Here is a 21,474-nt window from a genome sequence, read left to right as displayed (position 1 = left end):
GAAGTCTTGTTTGGTGGAAAAAAATCTGCCAGTGGGATGAGATAATCCCACTTGTTTCACTTGAGTCACTTTGTTGCCAGGGTGCTAGTGGGCTGATCTGCCTTATTCTGCCTTGCTTCAGTATATTTATTCTTATTCCCTGAAAAATCCCTCTAACAAGTGATACTGCACTCGAAACAAGTGGGATTATCTCATCCCACAGGCAGATTTTAAGACTGAATATGAGACTAAATGACTTGTTGATATATTGTTTTTTTTTTTTTTTTTTTTTTGCAGTGTTTTGTTTAAAAATCCTGTATGTGTTGCTGTGGATACATTTTTATCACATTTCATTTTAGTCAACATGGATGCAAGAATTGCTGAAAATGTGTGATTTGCAACTGTACTGACATTTTATGCATAAAAAAAACCTTTAAAATGGACACATATTTGCTCATATGGCTCTTTGTTTTGCCAGGATTTGATTTCCAGACCAGAGTTGGCACTCGGAGGTTTCAGAGTCAGTTCTGTGTTTCATACAAACTGCAGATCCTCTGGAGCGGACAGGCCCCCTGTTCTGTAATGGCAGTGGAGCAGTTAGCTATTAATGGCTGTTATGTAAGCCCTGTCAGTGGCATGCTCTGCCCATGCCAACTTCTTGTTCCCGTCTTGCTGATGGGCAGCCATTGTTCCATCAGCCACGGGGTCAGATCCAGCCGGTCGCACTTAACATTTCATTCTGACGTATTTTCTTCTTTCCCAAGGCCGTTGTGTAATTTGTTTTGCTTCCTGCAGTGTGATACATTCTGGAAATTTCTCCCCGTCTTTTTCTTACTCAACACATCTTTTGGAACATGTTCTGATTTAATGGCGTTGAGCAACGCTTGAACACAGCGTCAGAGATGAAAGGGAAAGAGTTACAGCTTGTCTGGCTGCTGTCCTTGAGTGGGCTTACTTTTTTCTTTTTCTTTTCCTTTTTTTTTTTTTTTTTTTTTTTTTTTGATGTAACAGTACTTTAGGAGTGGGTTTAAAAGCTGTACTTTTTCTTCCAGCTGAGATATTTGCCTCTCATATCTTTACTGAAATAAATTTGACCTGTTAGACTTAGCAGTGGTTGTTTGTGTCTCATATTTTCACAAATGAAATAAACCTGATAAATTTGGGTGGGAGTCATTCTAAAAATCAAACACTTTGAGATAACTCTACTCATTCCTTTTTGTTACTGACTCACCCTGGTTTAATTTGTGTGAACTGTTGCGGCCCCGTCTATGTGAGTAAAAATTAACCAAAAGTAGTGCACCTGGAGTGTAACATTTCAGTGCTCTCTTCCATCTCTGGATAAAATATTTTCCAGAGTTATGTCAGGAGTTTCAAGGAGTGCTATCTCTGTGAAAATATATTTATATATTAGAACATGATTAAGATAGCCAGGAGACTGCCATTCACCACTGGACTGCATGGTCCACGTGTTGATGCTACTTTTATTTCAGTGAACCTCTGCCAGAAAGAGGGATGAAAGGATGTTATTTTGAAACAGAGAGGCTGTGAATGTTCAGACTGAGTTTTTCTGGCAGACTGCAATGTTCTGTCTGACTGCTGGATTGAGTTATGACTCACATATATGGTCCTCCATTAGATAAAGCTGCTCAGGGTGTGTGTGTGTGTGTGTGTATGAGGGAGAGAGAGAGAGAGCTACCTTCATCCTGTTTTTCAATTATGGTAACACAAACAAATCAAAGAAGACATAAATTCAACAACTTTTTTTTTATTATTATTTTTGTTTTTCTTTTTTCATTTTGAACCTTTCACAATCAAAAATGAAAGTTTTTGTAACCATTTTTGCATATCCACGTGAAGTATAACGATACATAATCACTTCTGGACAAGCCTTATTCAAATTTACCTTTCTTTTCTTGTTTCTTTTTTTTGTTTGTTTTGTTTTCATTTTTCATAAAGCCTTTCGGCAAACAACAAACGTTATACAGTATCACAGAGTACAAATGGTAACTGGGGCATAGGTCAGCATGGGTAAATACACAGCACAACCAGGAAGAGCATAGGGCAAATGACACAACAGGGGGGCGGGGGACAGAAAAATACACATAATAATAGACAAAATAATAATTGAATATAATAGAAAATAATAATAACAATAACAATAATAATAACATAATAATAAAATAATGACAACAGTATACGAGAGATTGAGAAAGACAACTTTACATTTATACACAGTGGCCAGAGGCAGGCACCAGGAAGTGAAACAGTTAACAAAGTAACTTGTACAGACTGTATGGTCTACTGCATCTACTGTAGCTAAAACTCAGTGTGGAGGTGAGCGGGAGCATTAAGACATTGGCCTGTATGGGGACAATGGACATTACGATAAAGAGGCACCTTATGAAGAGAGCAGCTTTGCTGGTTGCGACTGGAGAGACAAGTTATTTATCCGGTAGACTAAATTTGTGTTTGTCAGGAGTAGAAAGATTGTTCACTTTTGCTGAACGGCTGGCAGACGAGGCCGGCCTTGTGCTTGTCAGGTTTTGCCAACAAAGCGGTGTGTGACTGCATAGCCTTCACTGATATGCAGATTACTGGTCTGGACCGGGGAGCTGAAAGATCAGAGGTCCAACTGGAGACCTCAAACGGATCTGTGAATCTGACCGCTGTCTGTTTTCTAAGCTGTGGCTCATACTGTTGCAAGAATGTTTTTGAGGCATTTCCTAGACACTGAGGGACTGTACAACAAGAACAAACTGATCACTTTTCATCGCCTGAACCATTTCCGCATCCCCACTGCTTTATTTTTTGTTGTTTTTGCCACTTTTTTCTTCTTAAAATATATATTCAGTATATGCAAATTTATATGTCACAGTAATATACAATCCAAGTGCTTCAGAAGAGAAAGTTTTTTTTTTCTGTGCAGATGGGAAGAGGGGGGAAGAAAAAACAGAGAATAGTACAGATGTGTTAGGAGGGAGGAAGAATGTAACTCTTTGCCAAGAGGGGAGACGCTGAGGAGGGATGTGTATTCTTTGGTCAAGGGAATGTTCCCATAATGCCATGCTAGAATTATATGCTCTGGCCACCCACCAAGGCAGTTTAGAGTAATGAATAACTGAATAATGTTTGAATTTTTCCACAGGGGAAATATCCCAGAGTTCCATTCTATTCCCTCCCTTGTTCTTGTTTTTTTTTTTTTCTTTCTCTTAGACACCTTGCTGATGCCAGAGATCCATTTGTTTTTTATTGTTGGTGAGAGCTGATGAATTGAGGGACGGGGGGAGGTAGTAAAAGAGGAAGGGAAGGGAAACAGGTGACACAGTGAAAGTCAGTGGTAAAATTACATCCTAACTACACCTCACACAGATCATTGGCTCCTTGTCTGTCTTGTAAGGTAGTGATGTGAGCTGACAGATCTCTGTCCTGCTGGACGCGGTGGAGGGAAGTTGTAGTAGTCTGTCCACTGCAGACATCACAGCGTGATGCGCATGATGAGCAATGTCCGAACTTAGAGCTGCTCCTTCTCCTTAATCTCGCCTCTTATTCCGACCGTTCCTCCCACTGCTGGATCCCTTTTTCCCTCCCTCCTTCTTTGCCTCCTCCCTCTCGTTCACTCGGCGTTCCTCCTCTTCTGCATACCCTGCCTCGTTCTCTGGCTCTTTGCTGTCACCGTTCACTTGGACACCGTGCTGGTTGCTGGGCAGAGCCAAGTAAGGGTGCTGGGGCAAGGTGGGAGATGGGGATGCTGAGGCGGAGGCACTGATTGGTCCCTCCACCTGAGCGCCTGCTGCCCCGTTGGACAGTGCTCTGTATTTTAGGCGGAGCTTGTGGGGCAGCGCAGTGGCTTTGACCTCGGCTTGGCACTCCCCGTTCTGACGCACAGCCCCCATTGCCTTCTGGTGGTAGCTGCTGATGTCTGAGGAGGAAGAGGAGGGGGACTCGTCATCTGTGGAGCCTTCTTTGTCGGAGCTGCGGGGGTCCCCATCACTAGAGGAGGTGTCTTTACCAGAGGAGTTCTCCTGGTAGAAACCCTCGGCTCTGGGGGCTCCTTCGTAGGTGAGCACTGGGGGCTCTTCGTCCAGTGTGTTGAGGTAGCCGTTGTGCTGTTGGAAGGAGGACTTGCCCTCCTCAGTGTTGTGGAGCAGATCAGGGGCGAAAGGGTTCTGATGGCCGTTCATGTGCTCAAGACTGTTTTCCTGGCTCTGGTAGCTGTAATGTCCCTGATGGTTCTCACGCCGCTGTTGGGCATTCATTCTGTACCTTTGTTGCAGCTCCTCCGCTGACTCTGCATGGCCATTGGTGTACTCGTACTGTGGTGAGTCTAAGGTCTTTGTCCTCTCCAGCTTCTCAGCTACCTCACTGATGGTCACTGAGCACTCAGAGATCTTGGAGGTTGTGGAGCGCTCGCCCTGATGGGATGGCTTACTCTGCTGGGCCTGGGACTCCTCTGGCCTTTGGCTCTCCATGGGGTAAGAGCCGCTGCTGGACCGGTACAAAATCACGCTCCTCTGTGCAGACGTGGCTTGCAGAGCCGGGCTAGAGGTGTCCACATGGCACTGCTGCTGTTGGTGGTGGTGCTGGTAGTCCATGGCACATTCACTCTCTGGGTCCGCCTGCTGGTGAGCAGCCACCAGAGCAGTGTGACTGCCATAGTAGACCCCGCAAGGCATCCCGTTGGGCATCCCATTGCTTTCCAGTCTGCCCACCTCCATACCTGAGGGCTCCCTCTTGATGTCGTAGCTGACGGGCTCTGGGCTGTCTCTGGAAGAGCCATCAGACATGTCAGAAAGGGAGCCACGGGGAGAGTACTTGGGGAGCATAACATGGCGCTCACCACGGCTTGACTGTTCAGTTTCAGAGGAGTCAGAGTTCAGCATCACTTGGGATGTGCTGGAGTAGCCGCTGCTCGAGAGGTAGGGGTTACAATTAGGGGTGCCGTTGGTGCTGCTTCCGTTGCTGCTTGCGTTAACAGCAGCAGCACCATTGGAGATTTGCTGACTTTTCTCCATGTAGGACGCTGTGCTGATGAGGCCAAAGCGCAACTTTAGCTGAAGAAGCTCTGTTTTTAGACGAACATTCTCCTCATTCAGCGCCATGACCCGGTTTTCTAAAACCATGTCATTGAGGCGACGTTTCTCCCTTGAGCGCTTGGCTGCTTCATTGTTCTTCCTCCGCTTTTCCCAGTAAGAAGCATCTTTCTTCTCGTCAGAAATGAATTCCCGCTTACGCCGGGACGTCATGTTGGGCTTGGTACCTTTAGTTTGACGACCAACTCGTGGTCCACCATCAGGTGGGGGGGAAGGGAGGCTCTCACTGAAGTTAGAATAAGTGTCCACCTCCAGGGCATTTTTGTTGCTGGTGGATGGGAGGTGCAGGCTTTCCATTTTCTCAACTTGGGGCCAGAGTGGACCTCTAGCAGTGAGGGCAAAGGGGGGAGGGAGAGGATGTGTAACTATGAAGGCCAATTGTTTTGTTACTAAGGAGTTTGACCTATGTAGCAGGATCTGCAAAAAACTCTGGATGAGGTGTTTGAGCTCCTCGAAGGGAGTACCTCATTGATTTTGCTTTTGAAAACTGTGCAACTTTTTTTCAAATTCCAAATGCTCAAGTGTCCAAATTAGCTAAGAAGATTAAAAAGAGATGGAACTCCACAAAAACCTCACACATTGAACTGGAGTTCTGAACAAAATAAGAAACTAAAAACGAAACAAGTTTGTTTTTTTGGCAAAAAGTCTTCCAACTCTCTTGGCAAGTATTTCGAAGTGATCTCTTGCTTCTCACTGGAGGTGATTTTGAGCTTGTCTGTGTCTTCCTTAATCTTCACCAGGGCTTTGATGCCTGTCAGACCAGTGCCCTGCTTCTGTGGGTGTCTTACAGAGGATGTAGGTCAGTCCGTCTACTCCGGGGTTTTTCCACAGCTCAACGCTCCCTGAGGACCCAGTTTCAGTGCTGCTTGCTGACCAGTAACTGGGTTATAAAGACAGTGAGAGAGAGAGAGAGAGAGAGAGAGAGAGAGAGAGAGAGAGAGAGAGAGAGGGAGAAAGAGGGAGAGAAACACATTAGCTAAAAAAAACACTGAAGTTCATTGTGATATATATTTATATATTTAAATGTCAGTCAGGTCAAATGAGCTTTCATGCACTGCTGCACAAACCTGAAAAGTGGGTCCAGTATAGTTTAATCTAAGATAGTTCAAGGCGATCAAACAATAATGAAATGATGTTAAGATTAACAGCAGTGTTATCTTACTAAATGTTTTTAAAAAATGTCTTTGGTAGTTCAACTTTTGTCATAAAAACTCTGACATAACCACCAATGTTGTGTAATGTTTTGACTGTCATTTGGCCATTTACAGCATCTAGCAGTTTATATTGTCATCATGCTCCCAGACTTCCTGGACTTCAGGAGGTGAGCAGAGTGTGGCGCCAGTCGATCTATTGTACAGTTGCATGTACAGAATGTAGGTCAGCAGCATTTCTTGGGGGTCCTGACTAGCTGGCAGCACAACAATGAGCGGGGAGGTGTGTGGCGGGGGTCAGGACTGAACTAAACAGTTCTGTGCTGCTGCTGCAGAGCTCTTTCATAAGACGCTGCACTGTCAGAGTCACATAACTAGGACTAGGGCAGGCTGACCGCGTGCCAGCTCTGCAGAGACTGACAGATAGAGGACTGAGGGAGGGAGGGGATGGGTAAAGTGCCCGTAGTGCACAGCACTTCTATCTATTTGTGACTCATGCATCTTATATATTACCACAAATATGCACTGTGTGACCTATATCTAGATATGGCAAATGGTGACACAGATTTGCTGTGATTTCCATGCATGCTTTTGCATTTTACTTTCCAAATATCATAAGGAACAAAATTGGATTCACCCCCAAAGTGGGGAATACTAGACCAAACTGGAGTTAGTGCATCAAATGAATTCTGGGATCGGGGTTCTTGTATCACTTTAGGGGCTGGTGCCTCTTCTAATGTTCATCATGCACCATTTGTGTGACTCAGTGTCAGACTCCATGGGGCTTGTGTCATAACAGTAGTTGACAAGCAAACTTGTTACTCAACAACACACATCCGTGCAGCGCAGTGTTTGTGTTTGTGTGGGTGGACATAAGCAGGGGAGATAGCGGCACTGACATTAATCAGGCTACAGTTGCCCATCTGTCACACCAGAAAAGTCTCTGTGTCTTTGAAAACTGTCACTCTGTCTGACATTACACAACACCACATCTTGCTGCACTTCCTCATGTAGTATCAACATAATAGCTTCACAGGAAAACCTGTCCAACCCTTTCAGCCGTAACTTTAATGTTGAACATAGCACGGAAGTTGACTGCAGTCCAGCATTATGTAATAACTAGATCAGCTCTTGTTCTAGGCCTTATCTGTCTGTTTCTCTCACTAAACAGCATTACACAGTTTATATACAATAATTAATAACACATCATTACACTGAGCCCCGGGGATCACAGCAAACATAAAAACATCTTTTTATAACACGCACAGACTGCATGCTATAATCTGGGTCATTATGTCAGCGGGTTACAATGACTCCTCCGATGTCGCTTTTTATAAGCAATGACGCCGAAAACAAACATAGCGCAGCTGTTTAAATATGAACTGTTAGTTTTATCATCAGGGATGATGTTCAGTCTCATCTTTCTCCTGTTTCTGCTCTTTTTTCCGAGCTCACTTTTTCACATACTGGAAAAAGGAACTACTGATGTACTTTGCCACTGAAGTGTGTCAGGGATTCACCCATACCCTTCCACTCCCACACACACACACACACACACACACACACAAACGCACCACTCTCTTCCATCAAGCAACTTTTATTTCATTTCAAATGTTGCAAAAATAAATAAATAAATAAATAAAAATAAAAATAGATAGACTGGTTTATATATGCCTGGTTAATGTGAAAAACATGGCTTCCTAAATGTACAAAAAAAAAAAAAAAAAAAAAAAAAAAAAAACAAGTAAAGAATATTTCAAGAATTGATTAGTATTGGACTAGTTATATTTCCTTAGAATGAAATACTGCCAGCCTAACAGTGGCGATATTTCATGCTTTCAGCCAAAGACAAAAGCAAAGACATGAACGTGCCAATACTTAAACCCAATGTTTAAGAGCCAGCCATGCCAACCCTGTGTCATAATTTCTTTGATAAATTGTTCCTATATCTCACAGTTAGAAAACAATTCTGCTTGAAGTAACCATCTTTTTTCAAACCTGAGGAAATGTTATTGAATATTACTATTTAAAATAATCTTGTGTAGTCTGATAAATCACAGTAAACATTACCTATGTTTAGGAAACCAATGTTGACCAATGGGTATTTCCAATTTTAGCTTATCAATGAAATAAAGGCGACTTAATTAGGCACAGCAACACTGGCACAAAAATCACAGCTGAATTATCCAAACTCTGCTTCACATCATGCTATGCAGTGGCCACTTATCAAGAGCACCTCTGTTTGCACAGGCAGCTTGATCCGCCACACACTGTAAATAAAACCCAAGTATAAAGCACACAGACACAGTCGAGCACTGTGCAACTACATATTAGAATTGGTGAGACACAAACATTTAAATGAGCCTGAAAATCACCGATGCCAGACAAACCGGTTCTGGCATTTCGGAGACAGCCAACCTCGAGAGCAACGTGTTAAACAAAACACATCCCAGTAAGGTGGATTCCTGACGGCGAATATGTCCATGATAGAGGTTAAGAGGTGGCGTGTTCAAGCTGGGCCGCAGGTATGCAAATAACACCCCTGTGTGACTGAGATGTGCCTAACGGCAGGAACTGAGGGATGCTATCCACTCAGCAAATGCAAACATCCCTGTGGACCATCTCTGGCACCTTTTTTTTTTTGACTCTATGCCTCCAAAAATGCTGTCAGTTTGGAGGGTAAAAGATTAAAATTAAGTCCACTGAGTGTTTATGCTATTCAAATCCATTTTTTTAATTGCTTATTCCTAATCAGGGGCGTAAGGTCCACCAATGGTGCACCAATGTTCTTCAAAATATCTTTTAACAGATGTGTTAAATTGCTATTTCTATCAACCCTATTTACAGGCCATCAAGAGGGGTAATAAAAATAATCTATAATAAATAAAAAATCATATAATTCCGGGAGACCTATGCCAGAACCCTCTTGGACTTTGTGATCTTTGTAAATCATGGCTGAGTTCAAGCTTGGGGCAGGAAGACTGAGAACACTGAGCAGCGACTCGATGACAAGCAGCGTCTGTTCCACCGGTAAGGTGAAGCCTGAGGAAGGAGACCAGAGGAAACGAGCCCGCCCAAAGAAGGCGCACTGGCTGTTTGTTACTTGATCTGTGTTGGCAAAAGGGCAGCGTCACCAAAAATGAATAGCAATAAAGGATGCACTGGTTGAACTTTGCCTTTGTTCCCTTGTATTCCCCTATCACACCAACTGTTTTTTTTTCACTGCCTAACAGTGTATCACGCCCGTATACAAGCCACTGAAATCACACCACATAGCTGGTATCACATTACTATTTCATCAGACTGGTTACTGCATCTCTGCTTCCCCAGGAGCCGGTGACCTTGTTACATAATATCACACTCGCAAAACCATACTTCTGCGACCTTGAAGCAGCTTGTCTTCTGCTTACAATGTTTAATTACATAACTTATGCAGCAGCATTTATTTTTAACTAGACTGCATCATTTATTTGTGCATTCTTTCGTTCTAGTTAAGGGTAGGTGGGCTACAGACTAGTCTTCAAATGGGATGGGATTTTTTCTTATCCCATTTGAATGGAACAGAAAATGTGAAATAGCATTTTCCTATTTTCTGTGCTTTATTTTCTCCCTAAAAGAATCACTGGAAGAAAGCTATGGTGGATAGGAGTGGATTTGTATTTGGACATGAGCACCAACAGATGTGTAAAAATGCAGGGTCAGCCCCCCCCTCCCGAGCCAAAGTCATTTCCATAAAGCCTTGCAGGAGCGGGGGTGCGAAACAAAGAGGGGAAGGCAGCATGCATACGCCTGCGTTGTCCCACTGACCTAGAAACGACGCTACGCAGTAAACACCCCTCCTGTCTTTGACGGTGCGCCATAAAATAGGTCAGTGGGACTGCAAGAGAGGAGGGAGGGCAGGAGAGGGAAAGAGAGTATTCAAGAGCACTCTAAAAATAGAGCGACAAAAAGAGGTGAGGGAGGGAGGGAAGAGGGAGGGGACGGGGCGGACTGGAGGAATTCAGTTGGGTGGAAAAGGAGAGGAAACGTACGGACACTGCAGCATGAGGCGTAGAAAAAACCAGACAAACTGGAATACGTCATCATCTTAAAAAATCGGATTATGAAAGCCCCGGTGATTCACATGCAACATTAATTCCTGTGTGCTCCAGAAACTACCGACACCTATGGCAGCGGGAATACAGCAGGCATTAGTGCCACATGAAGAAAGATAGGTGAGAGATAGGGGGATGGCATTGACGTCAGAGCACACACCCATGTTATCTGCAGCCAAATTCACACATAACAGCCGCTCTTTCTCTGTGGACCGGGGGGGAGGGGCCGCTGTTCTTGCTCGTAACCTACGTGCTCTGAATTTCTCTGTCGCCAAGCAAACCTTGTGTAACACATGCATATTACAGAGCAGCTGAAGCTACAGGTTACTGGCTGTGAATGCCCTGCAGTCTCCCTCTCTCCCCCTGCCTGCGCCTGTTATATTCACTACACAATGCTAATTAAAACAGAACAATATAAAAAAATTATATTGGATACATAACATATGGTCTAATGGGTCTTTTACGCATGGAATAAATTCCATTAAAACTAATGAGTCACTGTAGCTAAGCCTGAGATGTTTTTTTCAGAGGTTTTGACTTGGGGCAGTGCAGCTACGAGGCAGTTCTCAGACACTTGCTGTTTGGGGAGGAATGCTGCACCTTTGACCCCCTCCTAGGCAAGGCTGAGTACCGCATGGCATCCCTTTCCCCTCCTCCAACTTTTAATTGATCCACCCCCACACACGTGAAGGGGCCTGGGACAGGGGCCTCCATTTTGCCCCGTGGCTTTGTGTTAAGAAAGCCCCAGAGCTAGGAGACAGAAACCCAGACATTCCTGCTCGACCAGTGAGCCCTTGAGCTGCTGTCCATTTGATGTTTCCATTCAGTAATGCAAACAATCCAATCTGTACACAATACCGACATTAAATCTTGCATTTTCTTTAGAGGTCATGCATTTAGTGAACTGTGCATCAAGTGTGAAGCATTTAACTAATGATTATTACCTTGGTTTAGGCAACAACTAATAGATAATCTCTTCATATACGACTTGCATAAAGTTTCCCTCATTAACATTTGAGTTACATGTTGTCTATCTTCTTTAAGTTGTATCTATTTCTCCACGCCATAACTATCCTAACATGTTTATGTCACTGAGATGCATTTTACACTGATTTCTATGAGACCAATATTTGCACACTTAGACAACTTCTACTTCCACAGCCTTTACTAAAGTCAAAAATTGTAGCTACTTCACAGTCAGCAGACAGAGATGCTAAGGAATGTTATAAAACATGAAAACATGAGAATGTTTCAAGTTGAACAAATGCATCAGTTTATGGCCAAAGTAAGAAAGAATCAAAAATGTGGGGAAAGTTGTTTAAAATAGCTAAAGTCAAAGGTCTTTCTCATTTGGTATGCATACTCTCCATAGGAAAAGGCAGAGAGCAGTCAAGACAGGGTTGGCTCCTGCTCCGCACCTCATGTCTGTCCTCAGACAGATTCAGGTTTGACCTATATTCAGAGAGCTGGCTGGGACGGAGCAATGCAGACTGCTCTGAAAGTAGACCAGCTGGCAGCCCCGGCACTCTGAAGCTCAGAACTCTGCCTGCTCGGCCAGAGAGGGGTTTCCATCTATTGCATCACATCCTGGACGTTTCACTTGTTATTCTCATTTCACAACAAAGCCACGCCAAGACCTCACAAAGATCTTGGGAGACAGCTTTGTACTCAACGGGGAGGGGAGGGGGGTCATTATCTGGTTTAGCCCCTGTTCTGCATTTCTGTTTCCATGTTTTTTCTCTTGGCAGAGACTCTGAGCAAGTTAAAAAAAAAAATAGCATAGAGACATTCAGGAACTGGCCCCTTTTGTAAGATGTGTGTTACATCATTGGACATCCTTTCAAATATATTTCTGAGGGAATTTTTTTTTCCAGCCACTTGTACAGTATGCTACTTGACACATACTTGTTTAAATATTTAATTGCTTGACAAGTGAGGTTTTGGTGTTAATCTGGTTTGGGGTATAGGAAGGAAGAACAGGGTGTAATTGGGAATGAATTGAAGGACTCTCTGTCCCATGAGAGAGCCTGTTTATTGCCTCTCCCCACTGTGTAATGATTATGTCATACCTTCCAACTTCCTAGAAGCAAAGCTCTGTGCTTACTTAAGACACCCTACAAGGCAAAATCATCCATTAACTTCCTTTTTTGTGACATTAAGACAGAACATCTAATTTCTTGACTGTTTCCCCCGTTTTTTAGCACTTAGAAAATGCATTATTTGCAAGATAATATCCTATGCTGATGGACCTAATAATAGAGGCAAATGATTTTCTGCATGTCCTGATTTGAAATATAACAAGGAGGTTTGGTCTCTACTCTACTCTACTCTAAGAACAGTCATTTACATTCATCTTTAATAAGTGTCTGTGTTACTTAATGGTAAGTGTGTGGTGCTTTTCTTCCATAGCACCACTATAATATTCCTGCATGCTATTATATATGGTGCAGAATGCCTACAAGTCTATAGTATACTTATTATAAGACTACTATAGTTTTTCTCTCGCACATATACATGTCCTATATATTTACATATGCAGCATGGTTGCAGTTTCGGTGGTTAACACGCACTCTTTAGTTAGTTCTATTTAAAGTGGACTGCTATCAGTTTCCTAACAATTTAAATAAAGGCATGCATGAACCCAGTTAGGTCTGATGCATTAGTCGGGGAAGCGGTATAGTCCATGGAGCCAAAAGAGAAACATCTTGGACTCTTGGGTGAAATGCAGCAAAAGTACCCTAATATGACACACACAAAATAGACACACACAAGCAGACAACAGCATGCCATGTGGCGAAACTATATCTATGTGAGTGTATGGATACATTACGAGCAGAAAACACACACACAACACACACACACACACAGCGGCAGCATTCCCTGGAAAACACCATGGGGGGAAATTACCTCGCCTTGACATTGAGCACATTGAGGGATACGGCCAACCACGTTTCACAATTCCTACTACTCTTCACACAAAACCTCCCAAAAATGGGGAAAAATGAAAACCCGGCCACAAACATAGACTTCCGTGTAAGCTAGTCGCTCCTTAATGGTAAGAAAACTCCGTGTTTGTGTTGAAGTATTAGCACGAAATGTCTCAAAGTCACGGACACTGGCTGCCGGCAGGGCTGAGTCGCCATGTGAACAATACCCGGCCGTAAGCATCATGTCCTAATCTGAATACACACACACACACACACACACACACACACACACACACACACACACACACACACACACACACACACACACACACACACACACACAGTGAGGCAGCCGGGAGACTCGCTTGCTAAACGGTGTTCCGTTTGTAATAAAGGTTTAACGACACAAGTGCAGACAATTACACACTAAATTGACTACAAGGAACCCCCGAACCCCCCTCAGACATACCTTTCCGTCTGCTGGAAAAAAAGAAGAAAAAATACGGTGGAGAAAAGAAACCAAGAAATATTCAGTGCTGCCCCGACACAAAAGCTTGTCTCGCTCCCGTTTCGTCTTCTCCCTCCTGAAACAGAAAAGCAAAGTTTGTCTTGTCCTCCCGTGTCGGCTGAGCGGACTCAGGGCTGAGTGGGGATGTTGTTCACTGGATGCTGTCTGTGCCTTTGGCTCGGAGTGCCCGTGTTGTGCTGGAGACTTTGCTCCAGTTTCTCTCTCCCTTCTAGTAATATGTGTTAGTAGGTCAGTGGTTGCATAACAGCTCTTAGGCTGCCTAGTCACGTTTTTGTCCTCTATCTCTGTTAGCCAACCTCTCCTCTCCTCTCCATCCGTCCACCCCGCTGCCCCCCCAACATCCCACGACTCCCGATACCCCCCCCCCCCCCCCCCCCCCCCCCCCAACCCCTGTCATCCCCCCCCACACGCGCCTCCCGCATGCCGTATAATTTAAAAGAAGTGGACACTATTGCAAATGTAGGGCACGCAGAGCTGGGACACAGTGACACGCACACCGTGTTACCTAGGTGGAGCAGATCGCCTGACATGCAGTGTGAACAGGTAACAGTCACATTATCACTTTAGTGCTACCAATGAAATTAATCCTTTTTCGTGCGTGTGCAGGTGATCCCTGGATCCTGGTTGAGGTCCCCTTAAGGCGGGCCCCTGCAGCCCGGTTTGGGAACCATTTGCATGTAACTTGTTATCTATGTAGCACAAACACAGCAGATGTTGCCACAAATAAGCCCCAGAAATGGTCCTCCGTGACATGTAATATTGCATCAAAATGCAAACAGTTTTTACTGACAAGTTATTTTATAATAATATTAAAATAATATATCTTGGATTTTGGGATGTAGGCCAGCCAAGAGATGCTTGTTACTGAAATTAAATAAATAAAAAAAAAAACCTCTCCCTGTTTTCTTTCTTTCTTTCTTTCTTTCTTTCTTTCTTTCTTCCTCAAACGGATCCTTCTTTATATTTTTCACATGCACAGAATTTTTTTTTTTTTTTTTTTTTACAAGTCATGCACAAAGTAGGATTAATGCATTTTTCTACATAAGGCACATAAAGCACATTTTTTTTTTTTTTACCATTTTCTAATGCACATAATTTTATATCTCATTTCTTTTTCTATTTCTTATAATTTTACATATGCTTATATATATTCTTCTCTTGAGAAAGTGAGCAACTGCAATAGATCAAATTCCCCTTGAGATCAATAAAATATTTCTGATTCAGATTCTGATGTGTATTGATGTCCTTTCTCTGTTTTGCCCTGGCCAAATTAAGGTTGTGATATTTCACAATGTTGTTGATTTGCTGGCTGTATTCGCATAAGGTGCAGGAAGAGGAGTGCCATAATCTTGCCATGACCTTGAGGAACAATGTAATGATAACAGAAAGTAAAATATCATAGGGAGCTGAAAGCATGAACACTGATTATGAAATAAACATGGAAGACTTCCTCATGTTCCATTAAGCAATGAATGTGATTAACATGCTCATTTATTGATCTCTGTTGGGAAACTCTCTCTGCAGGAAGGTGAGAGGTCATGCTCATTTACAGCTCCTGTGGAACTGGGAGGGATTCGCTGTCTTGCTCGAGGACACTTGAGCGGCGTGGTGGCTGCTAACACAGGGGCTTGAACCAGCAGAGGGACAGGTTTCCTGCTCATTGCACCAGCCTGCCCCCTGTTATGCAAAATATGGTCATAAATGGAACAGTCATCACTCTGTAGCCCAGAAGATCAGGATTTTGATCCTGATCTTTGCCTCATGTCTCTGTGGAAATTGTTCAGCAGAGACACGAACAGAAGTAGGTGAACATTTGACCTGGATGCATATTATGTTATGTTGTTATGAGCCTTAACCTGTTTTCTTCTTTTAAAAAAAGCCCTCACTCTTGCATGATCCACCACAATTTTCTATCGATATGTAGGTCTTCTAAGGTAATGAGCGGCCAGAAATGATGAATCCATTTATTATTTTTCAGTTTCCCACATCTATATTTTTGTGTAGTTTAGGATGGCTAAGGGGGTTCTCTGCTAAGAAGCTTTTCTACCTTCATCCTTCATCACAGCCATATTTCTTATACGGCATCAATCCTGTTACATATCAGCCATTTGAAAAACCACAGATCCATTTCCAGCCCATTTTCTCCCTTGTGTCCCTCCCCCCTGCTTTGTCTCAACCCATACACTTGCAACCCTTACACACACACACACACACACACACACACACACACACACACACACACACACACAAGCGCGTGCACCATCATCACCATCATTAGACAATGTTGGGGAGATGGTGGCCTTGAACTTGTCTAGCTCCTCCTCCCCCAACCCCCAACACACACCATTTCTCCAGCTGCTTCTGCATGCAGGCATTCCCTTGGCAACTGTGGTGGTGCCTGCCTAGCAACCAGAAGCCTCTCACTCCCTTGTATGGTTTATGGCATGGGGGTAGTAGACAGGGTTGGGTAAGAGTTGATCACAGACAAAAGATCTGGTGTTGTTGTTATTGTTGCTGCTGTGGAGAGAGAGAGAGATGGAGGCAGATACAAAGGCTACAGATCAGGAGTTTCCAGATGTGCAGGAAAGCCTGTTCTTCTCCTGTTCTCACCTCAAATACACTGCTAATATAAATTACAGGTAGAGGGTGTTTACATGTAATCATATGGATTGGTCCAGGTGTCTCGTTAGGTGTTTTTTTTTTTTTTCTAAGGGTGGCCATGCTATTCCTCTAATACAATATTCATTCAAATTCCCTGCAGTATTCAAGGTTATCCTGAATTAAGCTGCTCTGGCTGGGCTCGGGCTGGAGCATGTGGCACTATGTCAGCCGGTGCACAGGATGCAGAGTAGAGGAACACCCTGTAGTAAAACCTGCTGTGAATGAAGGGAGAATCAATGACCCGAGGCGATGAAGATATTTGGCGCCACCTGGTGATGGTCAAATATAATGACAGCACCCAAAATGGAAACGTTACAACATAATACATTCACATCAGAGCATCCTATCCTGAAACGGAATATGAGAAAATCATGTAAGCATCACCGCGCTCTGGCTTTACAAGTGCAGACTAACCTGTACACTGGCTGCACTATTTGTGTCCAGGTGTTTCTTCTGCTTATACCTTTGCCATTCAGCCACCCCCCAACACCCCCCAAACCACCCCACCCCCATTCACTGACAGCAGCACCATATACAAAGCAAATGAGTGAACTGCTGAGTGAGCAGCATTGCTGTTTCCTTCTAGCAGAGATTAGACAGCTTCTCCTTTGCACACTCTCCAAGCCTTAATGTATTCTACAGCCTCATTCTCAGACACTCATCTATGTGGGCCAATCAATAGCCACTGCTGTTTTTCTAATGCTAAAAATAGCCTTTCCTATTGCTGACGTAGTATATGACTCATTCAGAGGCCCACTCCTCTTCATCTATCCATTCATCCTCCCTCCCTCCTGCACACGGCTCAGTCCTCCTGTCCCAGTGCCCTCCTTCCTTTCCTTACCCCAGCACCTTCAGTAACTGCTATTTTTACTCATGGCGTTACACCACACGTTTTCTGCAAGTGATGATGTTAAAGGCTGCAAAACGTTAGTTTAATAAGGGTGAACTGACTCAAGGGCAGTGATAGAAGTGTCAAAGCCTTTTTTCCACTTCTTTTTAATTTTGGCAATGTGACAGGAATTGAATGTTCTCCTCATTTTTAATTGTTTTTTTTTTTTTTTTTTTTTGTATATAATTTTGCTCCCCTTGGACTTAATGCCAGAGTGAGGAAGGAACAAGATGGGCTTTCGAGTGTGTTTGAGAATATACTTTCTGTGTATAGAAAGAGAGAAGTAAATTGTGTAGCAACTAAGCCACAGAAGTGTTAAAGCAATGCGACATATTTTTGGCAGATGTGATAGTTCCTCTCTACAGCTTTGCCAAATGTTAAAAACCATTAAAACCCATTTTGCATATTTCATCTTGATGACTGTGTCTCTTGCCATATGCATGTCTTTTACAACAAATCAAAGACAATAATGTCTTTTTGCTATGACTGATTATTTTATTTACTTTAGTTCTCATTTCAACTCATTTGAGTTAATGCTTACGTTATTAGATACAAGCATATTACAATCTCCAGAGACAGAATAGTGCTCTGTAATTATTCAGTCACAAAGCATAGCTTCTTTGTTTGAAATTTAATGCAGAGGGATTTAAATCATTTTTTTCTAACATTTAATTGGCTGCACACTAGCGTAGATATGCTTTTGGGATTCATAACAAACTAAGAATCAATTTGTTATAAAAAATGCAGTAGGCTGTCATATAAAAAATATATTTATTTCCAAGTACAGTTTGCTTTATTGGTTGCTTCTGAGCTGTGATTAAATACACAGTGCTATGCTTAGCTTCACTGTCATAAGATTTTCTAAAACAGATACAGTGAGCAACGCATAAAGAATACAAAGGCAGGGAATCACATTTGAAACTGGTGAACATTGGAGAGGGAAGTCGAAGATGTTACAAACTATACAAGTGTGTTGCTTTGCTTTGTGGTTCAGTAAAGTCTGTACTATGCTCTTCCAGTGTTTCTAACTGACCTGTTCAAGTATTCAAATATGTACATCTTTAAAAAATCAACGGGAATACTGATGAATACAAGAACAAAGATCATGTTATGAATTTGCTTTAAAAAAAAAAATCACTCTGAAGTCAAGTCAGTAAACATTTTAAGTTAAGTGTTGGTATTTTCTGTGCTGGTGTGTTACATTAGGTCACTAATGTAAATTTTTGAGTGAAACATGCTGTGAGGGAAGTAAAGCAATCCAGGTTCCACACCTTACTACTGACCATACCAACAGTGAGTGTATCATGAATGTCACTTCAGAGGTAGCTGTTTGCCTGTAAGCCGTCAGGCAGTGGTGCTATTCTATGGAAGGCCGATGGAGCAAAAAACATCTTGCAAAATACTTGCCAACACAGTCATCAATTACCACCTTATAGGGTATAAAATCATATGTTGAAGAGGTACTTTCATTGTTTCTTCAAGCACTATGGCCAATAAAGTTCCTTATATTTGGATAGCTTTGTTTGGAGATGATTGTGTGGTATGTAAGCACATACTCATAATGTGGAGCATTTTAAAAAACAATGTTATAATGAGCAAGTGATATGGTTAGTGAGAACAGGCTAATTTTATATGGAAGGCTGATGAGCCATGCTATTTTTAAAAAAAAAAAATGCAAACGTGAGGAGCATCTTTGACTGGAGTGCATGAAGATACGATGATATGTACGACTTCAATGCATTTTTTAAAAAACATTTTAAGAGGTAAGTATTTGTGCAGTTTTTTCCCCCTATCAGTCTTCCATGCTCTGGTGTGCTGTCTATAAGATACAGTATCATTAAGCATCATTCTGAAAGGTGTGATGTGAGTCTGTCATTGAGCATGAGTCTGGAGTCGCTCCTCTTTCTGTTCCTCTACTGTTGGCAAGTGAAGCACGAGGAGTCGGGCTTGGAGAGCAGCTGCTGAGAGAAGAGTTTCTTGAGCTGAGCCACCTCTTGAGAGAGACAGCTGATCTGGGATCTGAGGCTGTTGCCCTCTGGCATGCACTTGGTGTCTCTGGAGGTCTGTGGAGGCAAGGAGCTGTAGCACGCTGAAGCGGGGCCCTGATATTGCTGCTCAGGCCCACTACAGGCCTCCTCCCTCGGCCAAGGAGCCTGACTCTCCGGCCTGCTGTCCCATGTGGTCTGCGGCTGGCTCCTCAGCTGGATGTTTGGCCCCACTGTGGCTACAGGTGGGCATCTATGTCTGCTGTCAGGGGACAGGGACCCCTCGCCTCCCTCGCTGCCTCCACTGGGGGCCTTGAAGCGGAGCTTGTGTGGGAGGCTCCTCAACCCCTCCCCAGAGTCGGGCCTTCCCACATAGTGCTCCTCACTGACCTCCAGGGGGCAGTGCTGAGGCTCGTAGCCCTGCTGCTCCTCCACCACCTGCCTAGGGGAGGGTCTGTTGGGCTCACCAAGTCCATCATCAAAAAACACAGGGCTGCCCACATTTGAGCTCCCTGGAGTGGAGAAGCCCGAGTCCTCGGACACACTGGCCATACTGGGCTGGATGGGACCCCCGGCTCCCCTTAGCCCATACATGGTGTCTTGCTGCGGAGGCTGAGGCTGAATAGGGTGGGTGCTACTGTTGGACTGCGTACTGTGGTATGATGGGCCATCAGCTTGGGACTGGTAGTATCGTGTTGTAGGGGGCGTCAGCTGGGTGTAGGAGGGTGCAGAGAGTGGCAGGATGGTCACATCAGATGGGTCCTTTACCAGGCCAAAGCGCAACTTAAGGGCCAGCAGCTCAGCCCTCAGCCGGGCGTTCTCCTCCAAGAGGCCCAGGACGCGTGTCTCCAGCACCATATCATTGGCACGTCGCTTCTCCCGTGACCGCTTGGCTGCCTCATTGTTTTTGCGCCGTTTGTCCCAGTAGCATGCGTCTTTCTTCTCATCTGGGATGAACTCCCGCTTGCGGCGTGAGGCACTGCCATCGTCGTCACAGCTGCTACCAGCCGTGCTGTCAGTGCTGGTGCTGGCTGATTGCTCTTTGCGTTTGAGAGCAGAGGTACGGCCCAGGAGGGCTCGGGTGAGCTGGTTAGTGGAGGTCAGAATGGACACAGCCTCATCAGTGAAGGACACGGCCTTGTCCAGAGGCCTGGGCTCCAAACCTTCCACACCTACCAGTGGGGGCGCTGAGAGGTCCTGCCTGACGCTGCCTGTGCTTTGTCCTTTCATGTTCAAACACTCCAGATCTGAAACACTGGCTTGAGTGTGGGAGCTGTGGGACAGTCACTGAGGGATTGCACTTGATGTTGCTCTGTGCTGCAGTGGCACCACCTAGTGGTCAAACAGTACACAGGCACTGGGGTTAATATTTCTTCATGGACTTACACAAGTTTAACACGAAGTTGCACAACTAGCAGCTGTGTGGTAGGCAACAGCCAACTACAATCTACTGAGCCGGTCAACTTACGACTTTCAGATTTGAGAAAAATGCCTGAATAGGCTACGTGAAATAAACCATTACAAGCAATGCAATTCGTTTTGATAAACAAACGTCAGTACAGTCTAATATTGACCGACCTGTCACTTTATTTGATACTCCAAATTTCTTCAGCAACATATGAATTTCTAATATACGATGTGCAGCCAGTATTATCAAATAGTTGTACATGCAATTTAGCGTGAAAATTCAATGTTATGCGTTGTTGGAAGGTAAAATGCAAAAGAACAGATTTCTGAATTGACTGACTGTTTATAGACATGAAAACAAACAAGAAGCATAATTTCCCAACCAGCGATCACATCCACGGCTTTTACCGTTACTGGTGTTGTCAACGCCACCAAAAACTATGTAGTCTATATAAAGCTCTGAATGATATACAGCACAGGCAACTGTTTACTACACAGGAACCATGCTCACTGTTTATGAAATGCCCATCCTATTCCACATTTAGGATATTTCACAAACTTTCCTGTCACCAGCTATTTAAATAAATAAAAAAAAAACAACCTATTCGGTCGCGAGGCATGCACCAATAACAGACACCATATAAAAGAAATGTGATGGTCTTACCCGCAAATAAAACATGGAAAGCTTGTTTTGCTTGCTCATGAAAACCGCGTCGATAGGAGTGAGGTTTATGTGGCGCTTGACAGCTCGCTTTGGCGTTG

At 43.8% G+C, this 21,474-nt stretch overlaps 2 protein-coding genes across 3 annotated transcripts; both read right to left on the bottom strand.

Moving 5' to 3' along the window:
- Nucleotides 1–1,761: 1,761 nt before the first annotated feature.
- nfil3-5 (nuclear factor, interleukin 3 regulated, member 5) lies at nucleotides 1,762–13,978 on the bottom strand. 2 transcript variants are annotated; one of them, XM_030071316.1, is made up of 2 exons: nucleotides 13,711–13,978; nucleotides 1,762–5,949 (listed from the first exon to the last, which is right to left on the bottom strand). In XM_030071316.1, the coding sequence occupies exon 2, from the start codon at nucleotides 5,364–5,366 to the stop codon at nucleotides 3,510–3,512; it is 1,857 nt and encodes a 618-aa protein (XP_029927176.1). In that variant the 5' UTR covers nucleotides 5,367–5,949; nucleotides 13,711–13,978; the 3' UTR covers nucleotides 1,762–3,509. The 2 variants fall into 2 exon arrangements, with proteins under 2 accessions (XP_029927176.1, XP_029927258.1); XM_030071398.1 differs by lacking the exon at nucleotides 13,711–13,978 and adding an exon at nucleotides 13,222–13,526.
- A 4,096-nt stretch (nucleotides 13,979–18,074) lies between these two features.
- nfil3-3 (nuclear factor, interleukin 3 regulated, member 3) lies at nucleotides 18,075–21,474 on the bottom strand. The gene is made up of 2 exons (XM_030071502.1): nucleotides 21,377–21,474; nucleotides 18,075–20,637 (listed from the first exon to the last, which is right to left on the bottom strand). The coding sequence occupies exon 2, from the start codon at nucleotides 20,533–20,535 to the stop codon at nucleotides 19,234–19,236; it is 1,302 nt and encodes a 433-aa protein (XP_029927362.1). The 5' UTR covers nucleotides 20,536–20,637; nucleotides 21,377–21,474; the 3' UTR covers nucleotides 18,075–19,233.

Source organism: Myripristis murdjan, chromosome 1, assembly GCF_902150065.1.
Source record: "Myripristis murdjan chromosome 1, fMyrMur1.1, whole genome shotgun sequence".
Lineage (NCBI taxonomy): Eukaryota > Metazoa > Chordata > Actinopteri > Holocentriformes > Holocentridae > Myripristis > Myripristis murdjan.
This window is presented reverse-complemented; position numbering and strand designations above follow the sequence as displayed.